Source organism: Podarcis muralis, chromosome 6, assembly GCF_964188315.1.
Source record: "Podarcis muralis chromosome 6, rPodMur119.hap1.1, whole genome shotgun sequence".
NCBI lineage: Eukaryota > Metazoa > Chordata > Lepidosauria > Squamata > Lacertidae > Podarcis > Podarcis muralis.
The window spans coordinates 51,400,009-51,422,645 of NC_135660.1; the positions used below are offsets into that span (position 1 = coordinate 51,400,009).

Genomic DNA, 22,637 nt, shown 5'->3' on the forward strand with positions numbered 1-22,637 from the left:
TAGCGTTAATCGTCCCTCACTTATATTATCCAGATATTCCACGAATTTCCCCCAATCCTCTATGAACCTTTGGTCTCTTAAATATCTAATTTTCCCCGTCAATCTATCTAACTCCGCATATTCTATTAATTTCTCTCTCCATTCCTCAATTGTCGGTATTTTCTGTTGTTTCCAGTTTTGGGCTAGTAGGACTCTTGCTGCTGTTGTTGTGTATTGGAAAAATTTGCAATCTTTGTTCTTTATCTCCTTGCCTGATAAACCTAACAAAAAGACCTCTGTTTTTTCCCCGAAAGTACACCTTAATTTTTTTTTCATTTCAGTATAGATATTTTCCCAAAAACCTCTGACCTTTTTGCAATCCCACCACATGTGGAAGAAGGTTCCCTCCCTTTCCCTGCATTTCCAACATTTATTACATGTTTTATACATTTTTGCTAATTTAGCAGGGGTTATATACCAACGATAAAACATCTTCATTAGGTTTTCCTTCAACGTTATACATGTAGTAAATTTGATATTTTTTCCCCATAATTTCTCCCACTCTTCATAATATATGTTATAACCAATGTCCCTTGCCCAGTGTATCATCACCGACTTTACTTCCTCATCTATCAGATTCCACTCTAGCAGCAAATTATACATTTTGGATAAAATTTTACGGTCATTGTTTATTATCTCAGTCTGGAATTTAGAGTTCTTATCAGCATATCCTCTATCCTTAATATCTTTCCTAAACGTTTCATTTATTTGAAAATAATGTAACCAATCAAATACCTTCTCTTTCACCTGGTCGTACGGTTTCATTTTCCATTTCCCCCCTTCTTTAATTAACAATTGTTCATAGGTAACCCAGTCATCTCTCATATTAATCTTTTTGACACTCATAGCTTCTAATGGGGATAACCAGTGCGGAACTTTAGGTTCTAATAGATATCTGTTTCTTTCCCATACTTCTATCAAAGGACCTCTGAAAATGTGGCTTTCAAATCCCTTATGAACTTTCTTCTTTTCATAACATAGATACGTGTGCCATCCGTATCTATTATCATGGCCCTCCAGATCTAAAAGTTCTTTATTTTCCAACTTTATCCACAGTTTTATCCAACAAAGGCACGCTGCCTCATAGTATAGTTTCAAATCTGGGAGGGCAAAGCCCCCCCTTTCTTTGGCCTCTGTTAGTAGTTTATACTGTATCCTCGGTCTTTTCCCCTGCCATACATACTTTGATATCTCCTTTTGCCAAACTTTAAATATCTTGGTGCCTTTGATTACCGGAATATTCTGAAATAAAAACAACATTCTTGGGAGCACATTCATCTTGATTATAGCTATCCTGCCCCAGAAAGACAAATTCAGCTTCCCCCACATCCCAAGATCCTTTTTTATCTCTTTCCATACCACCTCATAATTGTTCTTAAATAATTCTATATTTTTCGGGGTTATCCATATTCCTAAATATTTCACCTTTTTGGCCACCTCTATCTCTGTTTGTTGTTGTATTTCTTCAATTACACTTGGGTCTATATTCTTCACCATTAATTTAGTCTTTCTTTTGTTTAATTTAAAGCCAGCCACTTTGCCAAATTGCTCTAATTCTTCCAATATCTCTTTTATTGAATTCATTGGGTCTTCTAATGTTATTAACAAATCATCCGCGAACGCCTTGACTTTGAACTCATTTTGTCCAATTGTTATCCCTTTTATCTTCTTATTTTGTCTTATTGAGTTTAGTAGCACTTCCAGCACTGTTATGAACAGCAATGGGGACAGCGGACAGCCCTGTCTTGTTCCTTTCGCTATCTTTATTTCTTCTGAGACCACATTGTTTATAATCAATTTCGCCTTCTGCTCCGTATAAATTGCCTTAACTCCATTGTAAAACTCTGTACCGACCTCCATATATTCTAGATGTTTTAATAAAAAGTCCCAATTTATATTGTCGAATGCTTTCTCTGCATCCACGAACATCAATATAGCTTGTTTATCACACCTGGCAGACAGATATTCTATAATATTTATTATGTTTCTTATATTGTCTTTCATCTGCCTGCCCGGCAGAAAACCTGTTTGATCTCCATGGATGTGTTCTAACAATATATTTTTCATCCTACTTGCCATAATTCCTGCGAAAATTTTATAGTCTATATTTAACAATGAGATCGGCCTGTAGTTTTTAGCTTGCAATAAGTCCGAGTCCTGTTTTGGAATTAATGTGATGAATGCCTCCTTCCATGTTGCTGGTATTTCTCTTTCTTTTAAGATGTTATTCATCACTTCCTTCAATGGCAACAGCACTACACCTTCCATTTCTTTATAATAGCTAGCCGTGAACCCATCCGGGCCTGGGGCTTTCCCTCTTTTTAATTCTTTTATTGCTTCTTTTATTTCTTCTATCTCAATTGAGATATTTAATTGTTCTTTTTTCTCTGTTGGTACCTTCTGCACCTTTTTATCCTTCAGAAATCTTTCTATTTTCCTCATGTTATTTCTCTCTCTATTTTTATATAATCCACTATAGTAGTCTAGAAAGGCTTTCCTGATTTCCTTGGGGTTAGTTTTCTCTTCTCCCTCCACTGTTATTTTATTTATTGTATTTTGCTCCTTTCTTTTTTTAGTCTGCCATGCCAGCAGTTTCCCTGATTTGTTTGCGAATTCGAAGCTTCTTTGTCTCAGTTTTTTGATATTCCATTCCACTTCTCTATTTATTAACATTGCAAACTGAGTTTGCAGCGCTTTAATGTTTTCCTTTAGTCTCTTATTATTTGGTTTTTTAACTAATTTTTGTTCATTATCCATTATCTGCATTAGGATGTCTTTTTTTCATTTTTCTCTTCCTTTATTTTTAATCGCATTTTGCCGAATGAAGAAGCCCCTCATTACTGCCTTACTCGCGTCCCACACCACCTTTGTTTTAGTACCCTTATTCATGTTGTCCTTAAAGTATTCTGTCAACCTTTTCTGGGCTTTTTCAACAACCTCTTGATCATCCAAGAGATAATCTTTCAATCTCCACCTGAAAGTTCTCTCCTCCAAGCCTTTTAGTTCCATTTTTATTGGGTTATGATCAGATATAGTTTTGGCTTGAATCTCTACCTGCAGAATTCTTGGTGTTAATTCATTCGAAGTCCAGATCTGGTCTATTCGAGATAGTGACTGATTAGGTTCAGAGTGGTACGTGAACTGCTTTACCAGTGGATGTCTGAGTCTCCAGATATCTATCAAGTTGCAATTTTTAACCAATGAGAAAAAAGTTTTTGGTAACTTCCCGTCCTTACCACTACCATCTCTAAGTCTATCCATCTCTAGGGACACCACCCCATTCAGATCCCCCAATATTATCATTTTCTGATTTACGTATTCGGCTAGTTTTCCTTCCAAAGTTTTAAAAAATTCCGACTTATTACCATTTGGTGCGTATAGCCCAATTATAATTAAGTTTTCTCCCTGCCATTTGATTTGAACCGCCATTATCCTTCCCTCCTCGTCTTTAAAAATTTGTTGCGCCTCAATTTGTTTTTTGATATATATGACCACTCCTCTTTTTTTTGTCTTTATCAGATTATCTGATTATGTGTGTTACCTCTTACAATGTTAGGTACTGAATAGTACATGATGCACTTGTGAACACAACATCCTAGAAACCACAGTGGCTGGACCAATGGCCAACACATCCTCTTGTGTCAATTAGCCTTCACCATGACACAGCATGATCAGTCAATAATGAAGGAAATCACTTACCTGTTTTTATTTTTCAAGGGGAATGTTGAAGCCTGGCACTATACATACCAACTTCACCAACATAGACGTCAATATTGGAGCAGTAACTAAAGTTAAATTCCTTTGGAATAATGATATCATAAACCCAACCTTTCCCAAATTGGGAGCCTCAAAGATTCAGGTGCAAGATGGAGAAGATGGACATATGTATATATAAGTGTTTTTAAAAAAGAACCTCTTTGTGTATTTGTATCATATTTTTTCTCTCCAAGGGGGAAACTCCAACCTGATGAAACTTATACCCACCTAATTGATGTACAACTTAATGTTGGATCAGTTACTAAGGTTAAATTTCTGTGGAGCAACAATATCATAAATCCAACTTTGCCCAAACTGGGAGCAGCAAAGATTACAGTACAGGATGGAGAAGATGGGACAGTGTATGTATCCATTTGCTGTTTTATACAAAAAAGCACCAACCCATACATATCTATTAAAGATATACAATTATCTTCAAAATAGACCAGAGGCCCAACACTGTTGCAGGAGAGTTTTGAGGAGAAAGATACTAATCAGTAGCCTGTTTTTAGTATATTTTGAATACTTTAAAGACAAATTTAGGGGTGACTAAACCTGTGGTCTTTCCATTGTTGCTGGACTACAGTTCCCAGCAATCCTGACCCGCATGGTAAATGGTCAAGGATGATGGGATTTGGAGTCCAGCAATGTCTGAAAGGCCGCAGGCTAGCCATTTGTGCTACACAACTAGTGGTGTAGTGTTTAGCATCGGATTAGGACCTACCTGAGAAACCAGGGTTCAAATCCCCACTCGGCCATGAAGCTCACTGGGTGACCTTGGGCCAGTCATAGTCTCACATCTCTCTTAGCCTTGGCATTGGTTGCGTACATGTTTAAAAATAGTATTGGAAAGAGTGTGTATGTTGAACATAATTTGACTCTTGTGGTTTTGATTTAGCTATTGTTAGGGTGTTGGGTGTTGCATTTAAAACTGATAGTTGTGCAGGGCAGATTTATACATTCTTACACAGAAACCCCTGTGTGTCCAATGTGTTATTTAAAATTAATTTAATTTTATAGCAATAAATTATATGAACAGCAACCCTCTGCATGTCTACTCAGAAATAAGCTCCATTAAGTTTAGCAAAGGTTGCTCCCAGATAAGTATCTTTAGGAATGGACATTTAAATGTAAGTTTTTCAGTTATCATTATTCATTCAGTTAGGCAATGTTAGCCGCTGAAGTGAATTGCCTTATGGCCCTTCCCTCTGGACTTTGTGGTCTTATGGGCCTCCCTTGGTTAGATTGTAAGGTGTCTAATTTCACTTAGTTTAAAGTGCAATCAAGCAGCCCTACTGTGTTTGGGAACCTTCCAATTATTTCTGCTGAGTGTGCCCCTAAAACCTTCCCTTAGTGCAGATGTGGGAAATTTTTGGTTCTCCAGATGTTGTTGAACTACAGTTCCCATCAGCCCCAGCAGCTAATGACTATTGATGATGAGAGTCGTGGTTCAGCAACCTCTGGAGGGCTAATGGTTCCTAACACCTGCCTTAGTGCACTGCTGGGAATTTTGTAAGATGTTTGCATGGACGTTGCAAATATGATCAAAGTATAAGAATGAATGAACATGGGTAGTTCCTTGCAGGAAATAAGTACTTTAGTATTGGTCCCAGTGACATAAGAAGGCCCTGGAATGGGATACAATGTGGTGATGTATAATATTCCTTTTGCAAAAAGCTTGGGCCTTAAATCCCCCCCCCAAAAGATTCTTTAAGTAACCTTTTAGAATGTTCTTTAAATAACCAGCATTATTCTAGCATTAGAGATATTCAATAGATGAAGATAAAATCAACACAATTATAAAAAATGCTGATACAAAATTAAATAAATGCACACTCTGTATTTATTACATTTTCTAGGAGCGTATGATGCAAAATTAAAACATTCTACTAAAATGGACTTGCAATAAAAATGAAACATTAACACTTTTAAACTAATGAATATATATGTGTTTTTTAATCCTCAGATACAATTTCTGTGGTAGTGACACAGTGAGAGAAGATGTTCTGCAAACACTTACACCGTGCTGAATAACAAGAAAAAATAGCAAAAGCTTTTATGCAAATCTTAATAAAAAGTCATAATCCTCCGCAGTCCACTTTCTAGGACATTTGGCTGTTAACTGCTTTTGTATTATTTTATGTGATAATTTTTCTGTACTAGAATGTGAAAGAGATGACTAATTTATAAAAAAGAAAATGTTGCCTTTTCCATTTAAAAGACCCAAACATAGGCATACTAAGCTGCAATAGTCCACAGCAGCAAAACTGCAGGGGAATGTTTGCCTAGAGGAGGCACATTCCAGCCTCATACGCTCGTGAATATATGAAGTGCCAAATTAATTGTAATGGGTGGCACAGATCCCTTTGCATAAAATGCAAATATATGTGTGTTATCCCTATCAATATGAATAGAGCAGGTTGCAGATTTGCAGGTTGAGAACCTGTATATGCACTGCTTACCGGCCTTTAATCCAGCATACTACAGAATATAGTTAAGCTCGGTGCTTTTCTTCAAGGAAAAAAGTTTCCAGTACTCACCATGAAGTTGTTACAGTAATTGTCACACTTTTAACCAGTGCTTTTCTTCTAGAAAATCAAGGTGCCGGTACTGCGTACCTTTGAGTACACACAGAAGAAAAGCACCGGTTAAGCTTAACTACTTGCATCCAAATACACATCCCATTGAAAGAAATGCAGTGGAAATGGACAAGCAGGTTGATGGACTGTACCTAAAGAGCGTTCATCAACAGCAACTTGTCAACCTGGAGAGAAGAAGCAAGGAGGGTGCCTTGGGGTTTGGTCTTGGGTACTGCATTGCTCAATATCTTTATAAATGGCTTGAATGAAAGAGTAGAATGTATGTTAATCAAAGCTGCAGATGGCACCAAATCAATGGCATAAAACAGTCTCTTGCTGTACATCTCCCCTTCACATACAGGACTCTCTCTCCACCCAAGCTAAGGATTGGGGAAGGACTGGATTGGACTGCAAAGCTTTTAAGACAGCCAAGAGGGATATTCAGCCACAAAGCCAAAAATTGATTGAGAGGAAGAGAACCCCAGGGCTATTTTTTTTAAAAAAAAATTCTGTCCCCCTCAAAAAATTTTATGGGAATTTTGTGATTGTTTTCATCCAATGCTAGGCTCTTGTCACTTTTAGCTTTCCAGGCCAGCCATCATTATGTACCTATAGAGCTATAGAATAGCTGTTCATGAGTATGTGAGGAAGTTATTTCATTGTGTTTAACAATCTAGTTGCAGAATATAGTGGTTCAATTATGAATATGCAAAAAAAAAAAAAAACCAAACCATGAAAGACTCTGTTAAACTGTTCATTGTTTTCTCTCTCACACACACATCTCAGCTAAGCATAAAGTGTTAGCAAGAGCTCCTTTGATCGGGATGTAATTATCTGTGTATGCCTTGAAAATGGACTTTTAATATCCCAAGAAGCGTCGATTATTCACACTGGAGAGAAAGCCACTTAATTTAGAAAATCATCTTCCCCACAGAGTTTGATACAGACAATTGTTGTTTTATAGAAACAAAGATGTATAAAATGGGTCTGGTGAGAACAAAGAACTCATGATAGGTTTAGACAAGGTTTTGAGATATACAATATAACACCAGTCAAAAAATGCAAAAGTAGCTAATTCACACCTGTAAGCAGAGCAAGGCAAGCTACAAATGCATGTATTTTAGGCTGCCATTCTACACACACTTAACTGGGAATAGCTCCCACTGAGTTCAGCAGTACATCTGAATGTCTCAATAATACATAGGATTCCACTGTTACATCAGAGAGGAGTTTTGGTGCTTCAGGCAAGTACTGTACACTCTGGTTCAATTAATATACCAGTGCTATGACAAATGCTCTTGTTCATGTGGTTATCTGGTTTAATAGGTTAATCCACCTGATCTGCCAAATTATAGATTTGCCTATGGGAGTTCCCCAGGCACTTCCAGGCTGTCTCACTTTGCGTAGATTACTTCCTTTATGCCGTAAGAGTACATGCTCCCAAAGAACAACAAAGAAAGTGGGTGCAATGTGATACATAGGCAGTAGCTAAATGGTGCTCTTGTAGAGCACATCCACTTTGAAAACAAAAACCACACTGTACAGTAGGAATAATAGTTGAGCTGTACAAATCAAGTGTACACACATATGCACACAAACATATATGTACATGTGTAGTAGAGGCAATTAGTGAAATGGGTGAACAAGCCTTAGAAAATATTTAAGCCCACATTTCCACCTCTGGGAAATCTGCATCGCATTCTGGACTACAAAGATTGCTGACTCTATTAGAGAGTCATTTTTACTCCTCCTAAGGAAGGTGAAACATCTTTTGCCTTTGCTAATTCATTTAAACTCAAGCAAGCGTTACATTTGCCTATTCTGTAATAGTGAAATGGATTTCATATTTAGAAAATACCCAGCATTATTCGCGCTGCTAGTTTTCATGAACTTGGCTCCTATGCCTTTATTTTACCCTTGTAGTAAGAAGAAATTTGATAGGTGATCTTTCTTTCCCCACCAAAACATTTTCATGGAAAAAGCTAAATTTGTGCTTCTCATTTAAGGCTGCAATCCCACAGATTTGTCTGGAAATAAGTCCTGCAGATTTGTGAGTAGACATGTACTGTACAGTGGTGCCTCGGGTTACAGATGCTTCAGGTTACAGACACTTCAGGTTACAGACTCCGCTAACCCAGAAATAGTACCTCGGGTTAAGAACTTTGCTTCAGGATGAGAACAGAAATTGCGCGGCAGGGTGCGGCAGCAGCGGGAAGCCCCATTAGCTGAAGTGGTACCTCAGGTTAAGAATAGTTTCAGGTTAAGAACGGACCTCCAGAACAAATTAAATTCTTAACCCGAGGTACCACTGTATAGGGTTATATTGTAACTTGTTAACACAGGAGAACCTGGGAGAAAAAGAAAAACACACCTGGTGACATTATGTGGATTTCAAGCATCAGTCTCACCTTTGGTGTAGCCACTTTTGCAAAGTGTATAATTTTACAAACATTTCTTGGACATGGGTAGCACTGGGAGCAGAGTGGGGTCGAAAGTGTGTTCTCTTCTCTCTATTTCCAGATCCTCCATAGAAAACCTCCTCTTCCCGCCCCATATTTAAGTCCTCTGCTGCAATTGCTCCTAACATCAATGTATTCACCGTTAACTATGGGTTACCAAATGTCCTCTTTTAATAATGAAGTGCAACAGCATTCACTTTGTTGAGTAGTGTTTAAACAAACACTTTGGAAAGCTATCACATAAAATGCAAAGTTAAATGAACATCAAATTACTGTCCATTTCCGCAGCTTTCAGTGCTAATGGAGATATTTTTGTGACCATTTCCAAATGCTTATTCCCACCCCCCCAAATAACATAAAAAGATTTGTTGTTTGAAAATGCAAGTGGCTGTTAACCATATATTATTTGTAAATACAACATGTTCCTGCATCATTCATTTCAGTGTCTCATTGAGGTCTAATTGGTATATATTTTGGTTGACATGTATTGTTCTCTTGTAAAGGTGTCAAATTCCTTAGCTATGTCAGTGACAAAAGCCCCCACTGCTTGTGATATATAAATTATGCTCTTTACCATATAATCAGCCCTATCTGTTAGAATGCTATTTGCAACAAAACATGTTCAAAATATGTACCAGGCAGATTGGTCTTTCTTCACTTTAATATTGTGTTATTCACAGCAAAGTTTTTGATTTGAACGTTAAAAGGGAACATGTTCCAAGATTTGATCAGCATTGTATCAATTAAGAGGCATTTGATTTGAAAAGCTGGTGAGGCTTATTAGTACAGTTCAGACTTCAAAATGTAGCTTTCACTATTAACATCTGAAAACATTGCCACTGTGGTTACAGAAGGCACAGTGTGATAACATCCTAGTATAGATTGATAATCTGGTATGTTGTAAGTATTCCTATGCAACTAAACTTTATTTCATTTACATTGTATTGTAAGGTATTTTTCAGGGAGGGTGGGCAATTTGTGGAGACATTTTGGTGGCTGGTGGTGTTTTCATTTTTTTCAAAAGGTGTAGGTGCACGGGTATAGAAATGCCCAGCATGAAAAAATATAGTGGAGAGCCGAGTGAAGGGGTGACTGGGGAGACAAACACAGCTCAGATACCTGCACTCAAGCTCTGCCCACCAGTGCAGATGGGAAGTGGTGGAATAGCAATGAATATCAGGACTGGGGGAATGGGAAAATGTGGAAGCTACTTTGCTGAAGGCGCACACAGAAGACTTAAATCTGAATGGGCTGTTTGCAGTATAAGGTTATTTTCTTCTCTACCACTGCGGTACAGCCCTTCTCTATCCAAAGCTACAAAAGCCAATGTCTGATATTTTCCTGCACATGGAAGATACTTTTAGGATTAGCCTTCTGATAGCTAGGCAACCCTAAATCTGTAATCTTTCAATCTCTCTCTCTTAAAAAAAAAAAAAAAAAAAAGATTCAGAAGTATTATCATTATTTTATTTATTTACACTCCACCTTTCCCCCAGAACCAGGACTCAAGGCAGTTTACAAAAATTAAAACAATCACAGAAGGCTAAAAAAAAATACAGAAGATAATAGTTTAAAAGTAACTAAGCTATAATGGAATTAAAACAATGTAAAAACAACAACAACAACAACAACTAAATCTATTAAACTACAGATAGTAAAAGCACTAAAAGCAGCACCATTTAAAGCCCTTTCCTCAAAAGCAGTCAGTTCCCAAAGGCCTGCCGGAATAAAACTTCCTGCCAGTGGAAGGAAAACAAAGAGGGAGCCAATCAAGCCGCACTAGAGAGTTCCAAAGTTTGGGAGCAGCCACTGGGGAGGCCCTCTCCAGTGCCCCCACCAAATGGGCAGGTTCATATGTTGAAAACCCCAAGCTTTCAGCCTCAAGAGGTAAAGTCCAGGATGGGATATTCCATTGCTATTTCTGTGTACCTGAATAATCTCTTCCTATTAGTTCAGCTGCTTTGGTGGCCTATGCCATTTCCACATACATGGCTTTACTGGAGTAGCACTATTCCACCAAGAAGGAATTTTAAGAGCTAGCTTCTAATGGAAGTAATGTTAATGATTATAATTTGTAATATAGCAGATGCCGTCTAATTTACCTCCCTCTTCTGATGGCAGGCTGTACAAATTATAGGCTGAGGAAGAAAATCAAAGTCTAAAGGTTAAGAGATTAAGTCAAAGATTTAGAACTTAAATGCTCAACAAGGTACTATATAACACCCTCACACACACTGCTACACCAACAATCAGTGTAATTAAATTAACACATTTCTTTAAAAAAAGAAAACCCACCTCCTACAAAATCAAGTACTGCAGATACACACAGATACTTCAGATATTACGGGGCAGATTAAAGAGAGCTGAACTCAAAACGTTTCCTTCAGATTTTAGATAAAATAAATGGGGGGCTGCTCCATTAACTAAACAGATGCAAGCAAAGGAATACTCTAGCGAAAAAGAAGGTGAAAATAAATGTACCTCAGTTGCGATAGGAAATCTGAAAAACTCCCCCAAGGTAATTTTGAAAAATGCACTGAAAGCAAATCTACATATTCTAAATGTGCCTCAGAAACCCACCGGAACAACTCTTTCAGATGCCTGTTTCTTTGTACCATTGTTGCAGGGAACCCAAATGTCACTAGCTGCCCCTTCTGTTGTTAGAACGCAGCATTTCCCAAGCACTGACTGGTAGCAGCTCTCCATAATTTCAGGCAGGAGTATTTGTCAGCCTTATCTGGAGATGCTGGAGATGCTGGAGATTGAACCAGAAACTCCCCTGCATTCAAAACAAGTGTTCTACCACACCAGCTGTATCAGGCACCATCTACACCTGAACTGTGCCAGCTGCTTAAGAATTGGTGCCTGAGTTTTATTTTTTCATCTTCCTTCCCTGTTCTTTTCTCCTTGTGTGTCACTTTTCTTTATATAGAGAAATTATAAACCTGCAGGCAGGGATTGTTTTGTTCTAACTGATTGTATGTTAGCCACTCTGGGTGACTTTTTGGCTGAAGAGTGGGGTACAAAAGCTCTAAATAAACTACAGCCTTCCCTTTACATATTTGTGGTGGGCCACTGAACTGGCCTGAATCACCACTTCTGTCAACCTGTGAAGGATGCATCCTGTCATTCACTCAGTCCTCTGCCTTATGATCCTTTCAGTCGCTTTTGTAGGCAGCAGTAAGCAGTAGCCCTACTCAAGGCAAACTGTCTGCTCCTTTTCTGGCTCAGTCTGCAGTCCACCTACAGCTGTGACTGATGTCACTTCCAGATGCAAAGGTCAAACCAGGCAAACTCCATGGTGGCACTGAGTCAAGAGATGTGCAGCTCATGGCTTGAGTCATCACCCACATCTGGACAGGCTATCATACTATGGGAAACTGACAGCTGCATGGCAATACCAGGATAGGAAACTAGTTGAACGTCTTACTATGTTTTAGTTCAAAGAGTTTTAAACTATGCATCTTAGCATCTGAATGACCTTCCACACAGTCTCAATATCTCTGTGCCAGCTCAAATATATAAGATATAGGGTGTGAAGTCAACAGCTAGAGCAGTAACTGATGCTGCAGCTGTGATCCAGATGTGCTCTAGGCAGAAATACTGTTGTAGATTTTTTTAAGGTCAGTTTCAAAACCATAATCATCTGTCTAACAACTTGATATTTTAAAATGTAAATAATGTTATTTCATACCAAGTGGTTAAACAAACAACATGATAGGATTATTCACATATAATCTCAGGTATTTCTGTATATTTTTAATTGTTTGCTGCAGTTAAGGGGATCTTTTCTTCTTTGATCGGTTCTTGAAACTTTACAGCCTTCCGTTTCTTATCAAGATAAATGCCATAGCTCACTTCCGGGTGATTGCAGACAGAACAGCTTCTGCTCACATTACCAAAGGTCTTTCCGATGCCAGAACGTTCATCTACAAGACAAAAAGGCCTATTTCAATGCCTAAAGCCATGTGACAAGTACAGTCAAGGGGTCTAAATGTTCATTGCAGTTTATGGAGAGGCTCAGATTGGTGGGCTCCCATCCTTGGGTGAGTACTTGCAGGGAGATAATGTGGGAGGCAGCAGGGCCCATAACCGTGGGTGCACAATTTTGAGGGGGCACAACCCATGTGCGCACACACAGGGATCATGAGGCAATAAACACGATATACTTTGAACTGAACTTTATGGGAAAGGAGTTTTCTTAACCAGGAGCTCTGGAAAGGCCTGGAAAGCAGGAAGACACCGATGTTCTGCTAGATGGCTTTGCTGGAGCCTTGCATACCCTGCTGATCATAGTGGTCAAAGTGTGGTGTAGTATCATCAACAGATGGTGGGCCCAGTATAACAGGATATGGGCCAACTGACTTCTACAAGACTAACAAGGTCTTCCTTGGAGGCAAAGGGGCTCTTGTGTGCCCTGCTTCAGAACACCTGTTCAATCAACTCAATGAAGATATAGTAGAAAGCATAATAACCTTTGACTGAGTTATTTTAACTCACATGCCCAAGCAAGGCACATAAAGACCCTTTTCCTCTGAGGACCAAAACAAATCAAGCAATACCCCTCTCATCACCATGCACCAGCTTTTTTTTGGTGCTGACTCTCTTCTTCTCCAGTCCAAGAGTTGAGACAGGTGAACATGGTCTTGTGAACAGGCCCATAGCAAATGGCCAGTTTCAAATAATGCAACCCTAAAGCCTTACGTGGAATATGCCCAGTATACTTGGGCATCATCCCTTCCGGCCTGTAGAATCTCTGGTATGGGCGTGATTCTTTGAGTTTGGTTGCAGGGATCTCTTTCCTACAAAATAAATAAAATAAATGATGTTTTGGTGCTTGCCATTCTCCAACTTTCTTGACTGTAACAACATATTATGTGCAACTTTGCATATGACTGAAACAGTGCATGTGATAGTCTTATCAAATGCTTCTGGGAAGGCAGAATGTCTCTGGTTTTTATATGGCTAAGACAAGTCCAGACCCTCCAAGTGTCCCTATTTTCCAGGGGCATCCCTGATTTAGAGAAGCCATCCTGGTTTCTGATTTGATCCTGGAATGTCCCACTTTTGGCCATATAAGAACTGCTGCTGCTGCTGCTACCCAGGAAGACTCTCCTGCTGAGCGCCTGGGGCCCCAGTCCTGCCACTCATCACATGGCCTAGGTTGTGACTCACAGCATCAAAAGTTATACACAATTACAAAAATATAACCACAAATTAAGCATCTCCAACAAAACCCCCTAAACAATTTCCACCCTGATAGTTTCTCATCATCCTGAGAGACAGGTCTTGTAGGATTCACAGTGACAAAGATCTTGTCTTATCATGCTGTCAGAGCTGCTCTCCGATCCCAGCTCACAGAGGATCACGCTAGCCAGCGTTCGCTTTATAAAAGTCTTTATTGAGTTACAGTTTCCATTTCCAAGCTGCTGCGTGCAACTCTACGTCTTATGGCTAGACCGGCGAAGCTCCGTCTGAATCTCCGCCCCTCGTACACCAACTTAATATCCTCGCCTTACTCCACCTTTTCCGCCTGACCGTCCTTCTCTGGGTCCCTCTGCCCCCCGTGGTCTCCTCCCTCCGGGACTCCTCTGACGCTGCCCCCCCGGACCCTCCTGTCTCCTTGCGTCGGGCTTTAGGACCTGGCTCCCTTTCCGGGCTGCTTACTGCGCCGCCTTCCCGTGCATTTGAACTTGGCGTGCGCGCCCAGCCTTCCACTTTCCGCTTGACCGTTTCTTCGCTCCCCGATGGGGGTGTGGTCACTCCTGACTCATGCCCTCCTCCCTGCTGCGAGCTGCCAGGGCTCGATCCCTGACGTCCTTCCTCTCCACTGCGCTCTGGTGGGGACGCTGGCCCTGATTTCCAACTGCTGCCCTCTGAACCCCCGCTGGTCCCTTCCTCCTGGGGTGTCCCCCTAGGCCCCCCCTTTGCTCTGGCCACTGGCACTCCTTTCTGTGAATCTTCCGATTCACTGGAAAGACTCGGAGATCTCGGGTCGTCGTCATCACTCATCCTTTCTTCGGACTCCTCCCCCTCGCTCTCTGTTTCCTCCCTTGCCCTCGCCTCTGCTCCTGAACCCCTGACACATGCTAACAGCTGTTCATGCAAAATGATCAAGGTGTTTAACAATAATATAAAATCACAGGAGGAAAAGATATAAAAATAACACAATGGTTGAGAATAGATGAATAAGTAACATTATGTAATATTATATCCACATGATTTCTCGGCTGCAGCATAGCTCAGTGAAAGATCTTTATGCCAACATACATGGATTCCTTGGTAGCAGGATCCTGTTTGGCTCTGTCCAAGGAGTTCTGAAAATCTCGATAGCAATTTTCTGCCATCACATGGTAGCGAGCTCCGTGACCAAACTCTGTAACCTTCGACCTGGGCACAAAGCCAGTCCAGCCTGGAATAGGTGGCTCAAGTAGACTCCTTTTTGTTTCCACAGGCCCTGCAAAGTGATGAAATGGGCAAAACACAACACAAAGGAATACAGATAAAGAAACACAAGCTCTGTATGCAATTATGTAGAACTTACCAAAGACCAAATATAAAGTGATGAAATGGGGCATTAATTGAAAGCTTACTGATGCTAAAAATAACCCTACACAGAGTGAGGAGCACAACACAAATGAGGTCCATTGCATTAACACCATGTTCTTTAACTAGCACCATGTCTTTTCCACCTGAATCTGGTTGGTTAGATCTTGGGGTTCTACAAAAACATGAAGTAGATCTGACAAGCCTCAAATCTGTGAAACCTTGTATTACTGCACCATCAGCCAACCACTGCAAAGAATTTACTACAGGAAGAAAGACAGGTGCTCTTTAAAACATTCCAGTTTCAAGAGGAAGGGTCTAAGTGGAAAAGAGTTGTATATAATTCCCATCAGTGAGAAAGAGAAATAACGGTTTTATATAGCTCATGGGTTGGATCAAGAATCCGAATATCCTGAGAGAAGACCACTGAAGAAGTCCTAAGGAAGGTTCAAAGCTAGAGGTTGCAAGCACTGTTAGTTCTCCATTTACAGTATGTAGAGGCACCCAGTGCTGGCTGCACTCCAGCAAGAGTAGAGCCTAAAGCAAATTCCACTGTGTTAGGTAGTAAGTAAAACCATGGGTATCAGTCTGTGTTATGGCAAATTTGCTAGATAATCATATATACTAATAGCAATCTAAATTATTCAAGCACAGCCAAAATACCATGACCCATGTACAACATGAAGGTGTCAGGAGGCTTTGAAGGACCAAATTTTGCAAAAGTACAAACATAATTTGGGGGGGTGGGGGGGTGGCCCAAACAGCCCAATGAAGACTGAGCATGCTCAGTGGCCATGGACAGCTGACCAACTGCTGTGGTCAATGTGGGGGGACAGAAAAGCAGGTGAGAAGGTGAATGGAATGGAACATCCTGAATGGGAGTAAATCACACTGCAATATTTTGTTGCAAGTCTTATGGAACTTGCATATTAGGTTTCTACAAGTCTGAAGCCTCCCTTTTGGAAGAAATAACTCAGAATGCACATTGCTTCCTTTCTATTTCTCCAGCTGAGCTTTAGAGGTCATGGGGCAGGTCCATGTAGCTGTAGATAAAAAACTCAAGACAGAAAGCAATTTCTGTTGCTCTTCATCTGTAATAACAAAGCTCTTAGAGCCCTTTGTCATGGTTTAGTGCTGCTAGTTGCAAAGATAGAGTTTCTCTCTCTCAAAAGACCTGGAGAAAGTGACTGGTACTTTTCTCAAAGAGGGAACTGTCATTACCCCCTTAACCACCACAATTCATCAAAACAGACTTAAGATCTCCTCTGCCTTCCCATGCAACGTTCAGGCCACATGTGGATCACTGCCGGGAGCTCCCCCTATGGCAAAGCAAAAATGCTTTTGCTACTAGAATTTGTCATCTGTGCACGACAGCAGAGGAACAAAGGTCAGTGTTTTGCTTTAAAAGAAAATGAAAAACTGCCTAAAAGTTTCCACATTCTGTTAAAAAGAAAAGAAGAGAAAACATTCGCAGACAGCTTTTTGTGTGTGCGATGACTGACATCCAACAGAACTTTTACTCCCCTGCTCAATCGACTGAAACTGCTTACAAAGTTACAGGAATGAAGATGGAAATCTGTCCTATGGCAGAAAGCTGAAAGCTCAGACTTATCTCTGTTACACCACATTGGAGGGAGTTAGGAAACAGAGTCAAGAAGGAAAGTTTGTTTCAAGACCTGGATGTGGGCTAGTCAGGCACAGGAACAAAACAGTATAGTGGTATAGCCACAAGTGGAACATGCCCTGATCTAAGGTCAGGTTACATCAGTGGCACAACCACCAGTTTGTGGGTTTCTTTTGAGAGACAGAGATGGAATCACTAAAGCATTAACGGTGGTGCTCATGTTTCAGGTTAGGGTTAAAGATGATGCCCTGGGTCTGTTGTTATTAATTAATTAATTTCAGTCATGAAGCATTTCTTATGAAGCATTGTGAAGCAATTTCACAAGACTCTGTGTATGTGTGTATTTGTGGGGTTTTTTAAGTTACATATTGTCAGGGGCTCAGGAGCAGAGGCACAGGGGAGAGAGGAAATGGAGAGCGAAGGGGAAGAATCTGAGGGCAGCGGAGGGCAGAATGACAGTGACCCGAGAGATTCCATGAGCCTCTCCAGTGAATCAGAAGATTCCCAGAAGGGGGCGCCGATGGCCAGGGCAAGGGGGGTCCCAGGGGGAACACACCAGAAGCAGGGGGCCAGCGGAGACTCCCAAAGCAGTAGCTGGAAATCAGGACCAGCTTCCCCACCAGAGCGTAGTGGGGGGGAAGAGCCCCATAGGTCAGAGTCAGCGTCTCCTCCGGCAAGCAGGGAGGAGGAGTCAGACCCAGCTAGCATCCCCGAAGAGGGAAGCAGCGACAGGAGCAGTATAACGGTCAGGAGAAAGGTGGCAGGCTGGGCGCGCGCGCCAAGTTCAAATGTACAGGCGCGCGGGACAGCAGAAAACCCGGATTGGGAACCAGGTCCTAAAGCCCGCCGGAGGGAGGGGGAAGACTCAGGGGACTCAGCGTCAGAAGAGTCTAGGAAGGGCAAGACCTCGGCGGACAAGCGGACCCAGAGGAGGAGGGAGCAGAGGAAGAGGTGGAGCAAGGCTAGGGTCTTAAACTGGTGTCTGGGGGGAGGAGACTCAGACGGAGCTTCGGCGGTCTAGGGTTTAAGACGTAGAGCTGCACGCCGTGGCTGTAAATGAGAAACTGAACTTCAATAAAGACTATTTCATATAACAACGGACTGGCGTTGGTCCTCTGTGAGCTGGGACCTGAGGCAGCTCTGACACATATATAAATACAATTTCAAATCCAACACAGATACAGACTAGGATAAAAAAGATCTCGACTTAGAAGGCTTGTTAAAGGTGAAAGTCTTCAACAGACAACAAGAAGATGGAAGAGATGGCGCCTGTCTCATATGTAGCCAGTGAGACTTCCAAAAGGCAGGTGTGGAAGAGACCAACTTTGTATGGCATAGGCCTCCTGGCAAGACAATGCCTGCAGGATGCCCTCTCCTGCAGAGAACACAGATCGGCTGGGAATATGAAGGGGGAGGAGGTATTTTAGGAATCCTGGTCCCAAACTGCACAGCGCCTTGTATAGCACCTTGAACAGAGCCTGTTCGTGAAAATGTTGAAGCAGGCAAACATGGTGGATAAGTATGCTTATCAGGGTGGGTGGAAGGTTTCATTTGGAACTAAATTTCACCTGTAGATCAGCAATGTGTACATAACATGCCAAGCCAAGCTTCTTTTTTCTTCCTTTTTTTCTTCCTTTCAGTTGCATGCCCTAAGTTAGCTCACTGCTAACATGACATCTGCTCCCTTTGTAACCCAGTATCTCCTCAGAGGGCAAGCATCATGAAAAAAGGAGGCTTCCTCTTGAATGGGAACCATACACTTTAACTCAGTCTAGCAAACCAGCCACCAAGCTTGCAGCAACCACCCCCCGCCCCCCCCTGAGTCTGGCCTTAAATATTCAAGCCTGCCACATATGACGGTGACTCTAAGGGTGCTACGTGCAATGAGTTTTCTAGAGTGGTAGCTTGTCTCTGACCCACCTCCTCTCCACACCATATGCTTACAGCACATTCAAAGTGCATGGCTCCCCTTCAAAGAATCCTAGGAACTGTAGTTTGTTAAGGGCACTGGGAATTGTAGGTGTAACGGGTCAACTACAGTTTTGAGGATTCTTTGGGAGAAAGCCATGATGTTCTTTAAAGGTATGGGGTGGATGTGAAAACAACATGGACTCTGCTACTCTGCAGAAACTTGGGATCAAGAGCTGCATCTGCAATAACTGTATCATAGTGGAACAGGCCTCCTGGCAAGACAATACCTGCAGGCTGCCCTCTCCTGCAGAGAACACAGATCAGCTGGGGATATGAAGGGGGAGAAGGTATTTTAGGAATCCTAAGCCCAAATTAATTAGATATGAGGCATACTATACCCAGCACATTTGGATGGTGTTTGCTATTATAGTCATCAAGTACGTTTATTATTTCTTCATTCGAGCAAAGAGGTGGCAGCTGGGGTGCTGTAGCCGCTGTGAGCCTCAGTTCTTCCATTTGGTCACATTTTCTCTGAGTAGCCTCACGAAACGCATTCACACACCACACAGAATCGTTTCCGAAGCTAGTTCCAATTCGGTAGAATCTATAAGGTATGTAGCCTGGAAAGGGCAACAGAAGTTCACAACCATCATGAAGAAGCCTAGTCTAGGCTTTCCTTCAACAAAACTTCTTGTGTGCGGCTGCAGCCCCAGGACTATCATAAGGATAATCCCACTGTTTACTCATTATTTGTGTATACAGGTTTCGTACAGTCCATGGTGGGAGCCAACTTAACATTCTGTTGCATTCATAGTAAATGTGTCAAAAGGATGATCTGGTGGGTCACATACATGGGCTTTCAGCTCCAGCCCCTTTCAGAGTGATCATCCTTACCTGCCCATCGCCAGCTTGTCACTGTGACATTTGTTGCCATTTGATTAATTTGCACAATATGAAATTTGGGTGTTTCCAGACACAAAGTTTTGCAGCTGCCGTGCATACTGATTTAGTGTCTGATGCCTGCAAAACTGGGTGCTGTTGATTCCCAGGCTTCTAGTCAGAGGGTAGGTATGAGTGTTGGAATTCTTCACAAGAAAGTGAACATCAGCTTTCTGTCACCCTCCTAGCATTTCAAAGCCTGCTGTCACACAACCAACCACTGAGATTTATACCCAAGCAACTAGAAATTTAGCAGATGTCTGAGTCTCAACATTTAGTTTGCCAAAACAGCCAGTGTCATTTGTAGATTATTAATAAAAAATGTTAGAATAGAGCATGTATTAGCAAGATTTTGCAGGTGTGCCCACTGTAGCTGCCTATTTTATTTAGTTATGCTTTCTGTTTTTTTAATTTTTATTTAAGGTATTGTATAATGTCAGTCAGCAGAATGTCAGGTAATGTCAGGTAACTCAGCAGAATTCATAATAAGAATTTTCAATAAATTAGTTATGGAATCAAAGTACTACCACCACCCTCAAAGTTGTACCCTGAGAATTCAGAGAATTCATATCAACATTCTAGTTCTCATTATCACTCAGAGGCATTTCTGCAGCAACATACTTCTCTCTCTCTCTCTCTCTCTCTCTCTCTCTCTCTCTCTCACACACACACACACACACACACACACACACCCTGCAGGTAACACACTCTAAAAAATACTGAGTGCAGAAGAGAGCCTAATTTGCCAGTATAAAATTGCTATCCAGATCTTCAGAAAGAGAGCTAGGTATGTGCTTGTGTTTTGGTGTCTCAGTATAATGTAGGGAGTGGAGCATGAAATCTGTGGTGCAGTTAGGTAGTTGTAGACTCTAGACTCAGCAGCCTTATGGAGGGACCTATTTAACCAATAATACTGTTCTGCATTTGGGGCTCATCCTATCACTCTGCTAGTGATGGAAGTCAGTGGTCAGGGATGATGGGAGTTGTAGCCCAGCAACCCAAGGGAGAGAGCCTGAGATTGAAAGGTGTTTTCCCTCATTCATCAGGCAAGACTAGGGTGCTGGGTCAATCCTCACAGCAGGCATAGGCAACGTTTGGCCCTCCAGATGTTTTGGCCTACAACTCCCATGATCCCTAGCTAACAGGACCGGTGGTCAGGGATGGTGGGAATTGTTGTCCAAAACATCTGGAGGGCCGAAGGTTGCCTGTGCCTGCCTCACAGCATACAATAGCAAATAGATAGCTTTAAGAGGCTACTAAAATCATAATCCTGTTTATTACTGCTATATTGAGTACAAAGTGCATCAAAACAAAGTGGGAGCCGATGTGAAAAGCTGTGATTATTTGGCTGCCCCTTTTAGCATGTTATTTTGCTCTCTGCCGAGTTATCAGCTGAGAAATGGGAACAAAGCTCAGGCCAAGACTCTCAGTTTTTTTACCTGTATATCCTGGTATCAAAGGGTTGCACTCATCTACTTGTCGCTGAAATGGTTCCATGCTTTTTCAAACTCTGATGAAAGAAAGTTAAAGACTTTCAACTGAATCTAGACTCTGATATTAATAAGCCTGTTGTTCAAGAATTATCCCAATCAAAAAATATTGGTGTTTCAGGTTGTCAGAACCTTTAAGTTAGAGGTTGCAGAAGTACAGTTCCCAGACCTACCCATCAGCCATGCTGCCTGGGGCTGGTGGAAACTATAACTTGGCAGCAGCTAGAGGACCGCAAGGGAGCCACCCCTGCTATGAGCAGTCATCCATTTCTCTGTGTTAAAACATTAGGAAAGAACCACCACCTCTCTGCACATGAACAAACTATGGCCAGCAAGTAATCCAAGCAGACTCAGAACTCTTTAGACTTCATTTCCAGTGCAACTCTAGTTATCCTGCACTTGCCCAGTCAGTAAGAATATGGAGTTCAATGGGGCTTGTTGGGATTGCTGCATTTGCATTTTCCAAATGAGAACAAGGGCCTATTATTCTGTTACAAACAGCAACCAGCCTCTGGGAAGCTCACAAGCTGCGAGTTAGACCCAAGCTTGCCTTCTGGTTTCTCCCGAGTATTTGGTGATCAGGGATACAGTGCCTCTGAACATGAAGGTCTCATTTGGGGATTTGATAGGCTGTTCCTATGCTGTTGATAGCGATAGCAATGAAATTGTGTAATCATTTTTAAAGCTATTTATGTTCCTGGCTGCCACAGGAACATATCCTGCGAAAAGGATCCAGCAGCCTTGCATTACCTTACTAGCGCCACTGGCTCCTGCTGCTGCAATGTTTCATGTCCTCAAAGCACAAAGGAGACAGGCGGGGGACGACGACGAAAATAACAGTATTGAGATTGGCAATAACAAATGAAGACGCATGAGGGCTAAAGACAAAGGGTGTAGCGAGAGAGGCAGCAAACAATGGTCAGCTACTGACAAGAAAGAGAAGAAAATGCAGCAGTCCTGGAAAGGCTGACCTGTACAGGAGAGATCCCCCAAATGAACAATTCGCTCAGGAAGCCGGGACTGGGCCTTTTACCATTACAAGCTCTGCGAGCAATACCATCCCCCAAGCTGGCTGCTTCCTTGCGACCCTTTACAAGAGAGCTCAAGCTACAGTGCCCCGTCCCTCCCATGGCATTGTGACCTCATCCACACGACCTTTACAACACGTGCAGGGAACAGAGAGGCTTCCGGAGCGTAGCTGTGATGCACAGGACTAGGATCATCTGTACAAGAGGCCTTCCTTTCTGCTGGATGGTGCATCATGTTAGAAATAACTTTTAACACAGGAGCCATA

The 22,637-nt window shown here is 41.6% G+C and overlaps 2 protein-coding genes across 2 annotated transcripts in view; one reads left to right on the top strand and one right to left on the bottom strand.

Annotated features, from left to right (window-relative positions):
* Positions 1–5,884, top strand: part of LOC114597455 (inactive pancreatic lipase-related protein 1-like) — a 29,600-nt gene extending 23,716 nt beyond the window's left edge. Inside the window, exons 11-12 of the mRNA XM_028730141.2 lie at positions 3,990–4,157; positions 5,762–5,884. Of these exons, the coding sequence (XP_028585974.2) occupies positions 3,990–4,157; positions 5,762–5,825 (232 nt within the window). The 3' untranslated portion in view covers positions 5,826–5,884. The remainder of the gene's footprint in view (positions 1–3,989; positions 4,158–5,761) is intronic.
* Positions 5,885–9,476: 3,592 nt separating this feature from the next.
* SPMIP5 (sperm microtubule inner protein 5) lies at positions 9,477–22,562 on the bottom strand. Its single transcript, XM_028730140.2, has 6 exons — positions 22,315–22,562; positions 21,293–21,363; positions 19,313–19,534; positions 15,104–15,290; positions 13,538–13,635; positions 9,477–12,762 (listed from the first exon to the last, which is right to left on the bottom strand). Exons 2-6 carry the CDS (start codon positions 21,348–21,350, stop codon positions 12,593–12,595), a joined length of 735 nt encoding a protein of 244 aa, XP_028585973.1. The 5' UTR covers positions 21,351–21,363; positions 22,315–22,562; the 3' UTR covers positions 9,477–12,592.
* Positions 22,563–22,637: the final 75 nt, after the last annotated feature.

Coding starts and splice junctions, on each gene's coding strand:
- SPMIP5 (XM_028730140.2), bottom strand. CDS start 21,350: ATGGAACCATTTCAGCGACAAGTAGATGAGTGCAACCCTTTGATACCA. Junction 15,291..19,312: donor ACACCATCCAAATGTGCTGG/GTATAGTATGCC, acceptor ATCACTTTGCAG/GGCCTGTGGAAACAAAAAGG. Junction 13,636..15,103: donor CCTGCTACCAAGGAATCCAT/GTATGTTGGCAT, acceptor TTTATTTTGTAG/GAAAGAGATCCCTGCAACCA.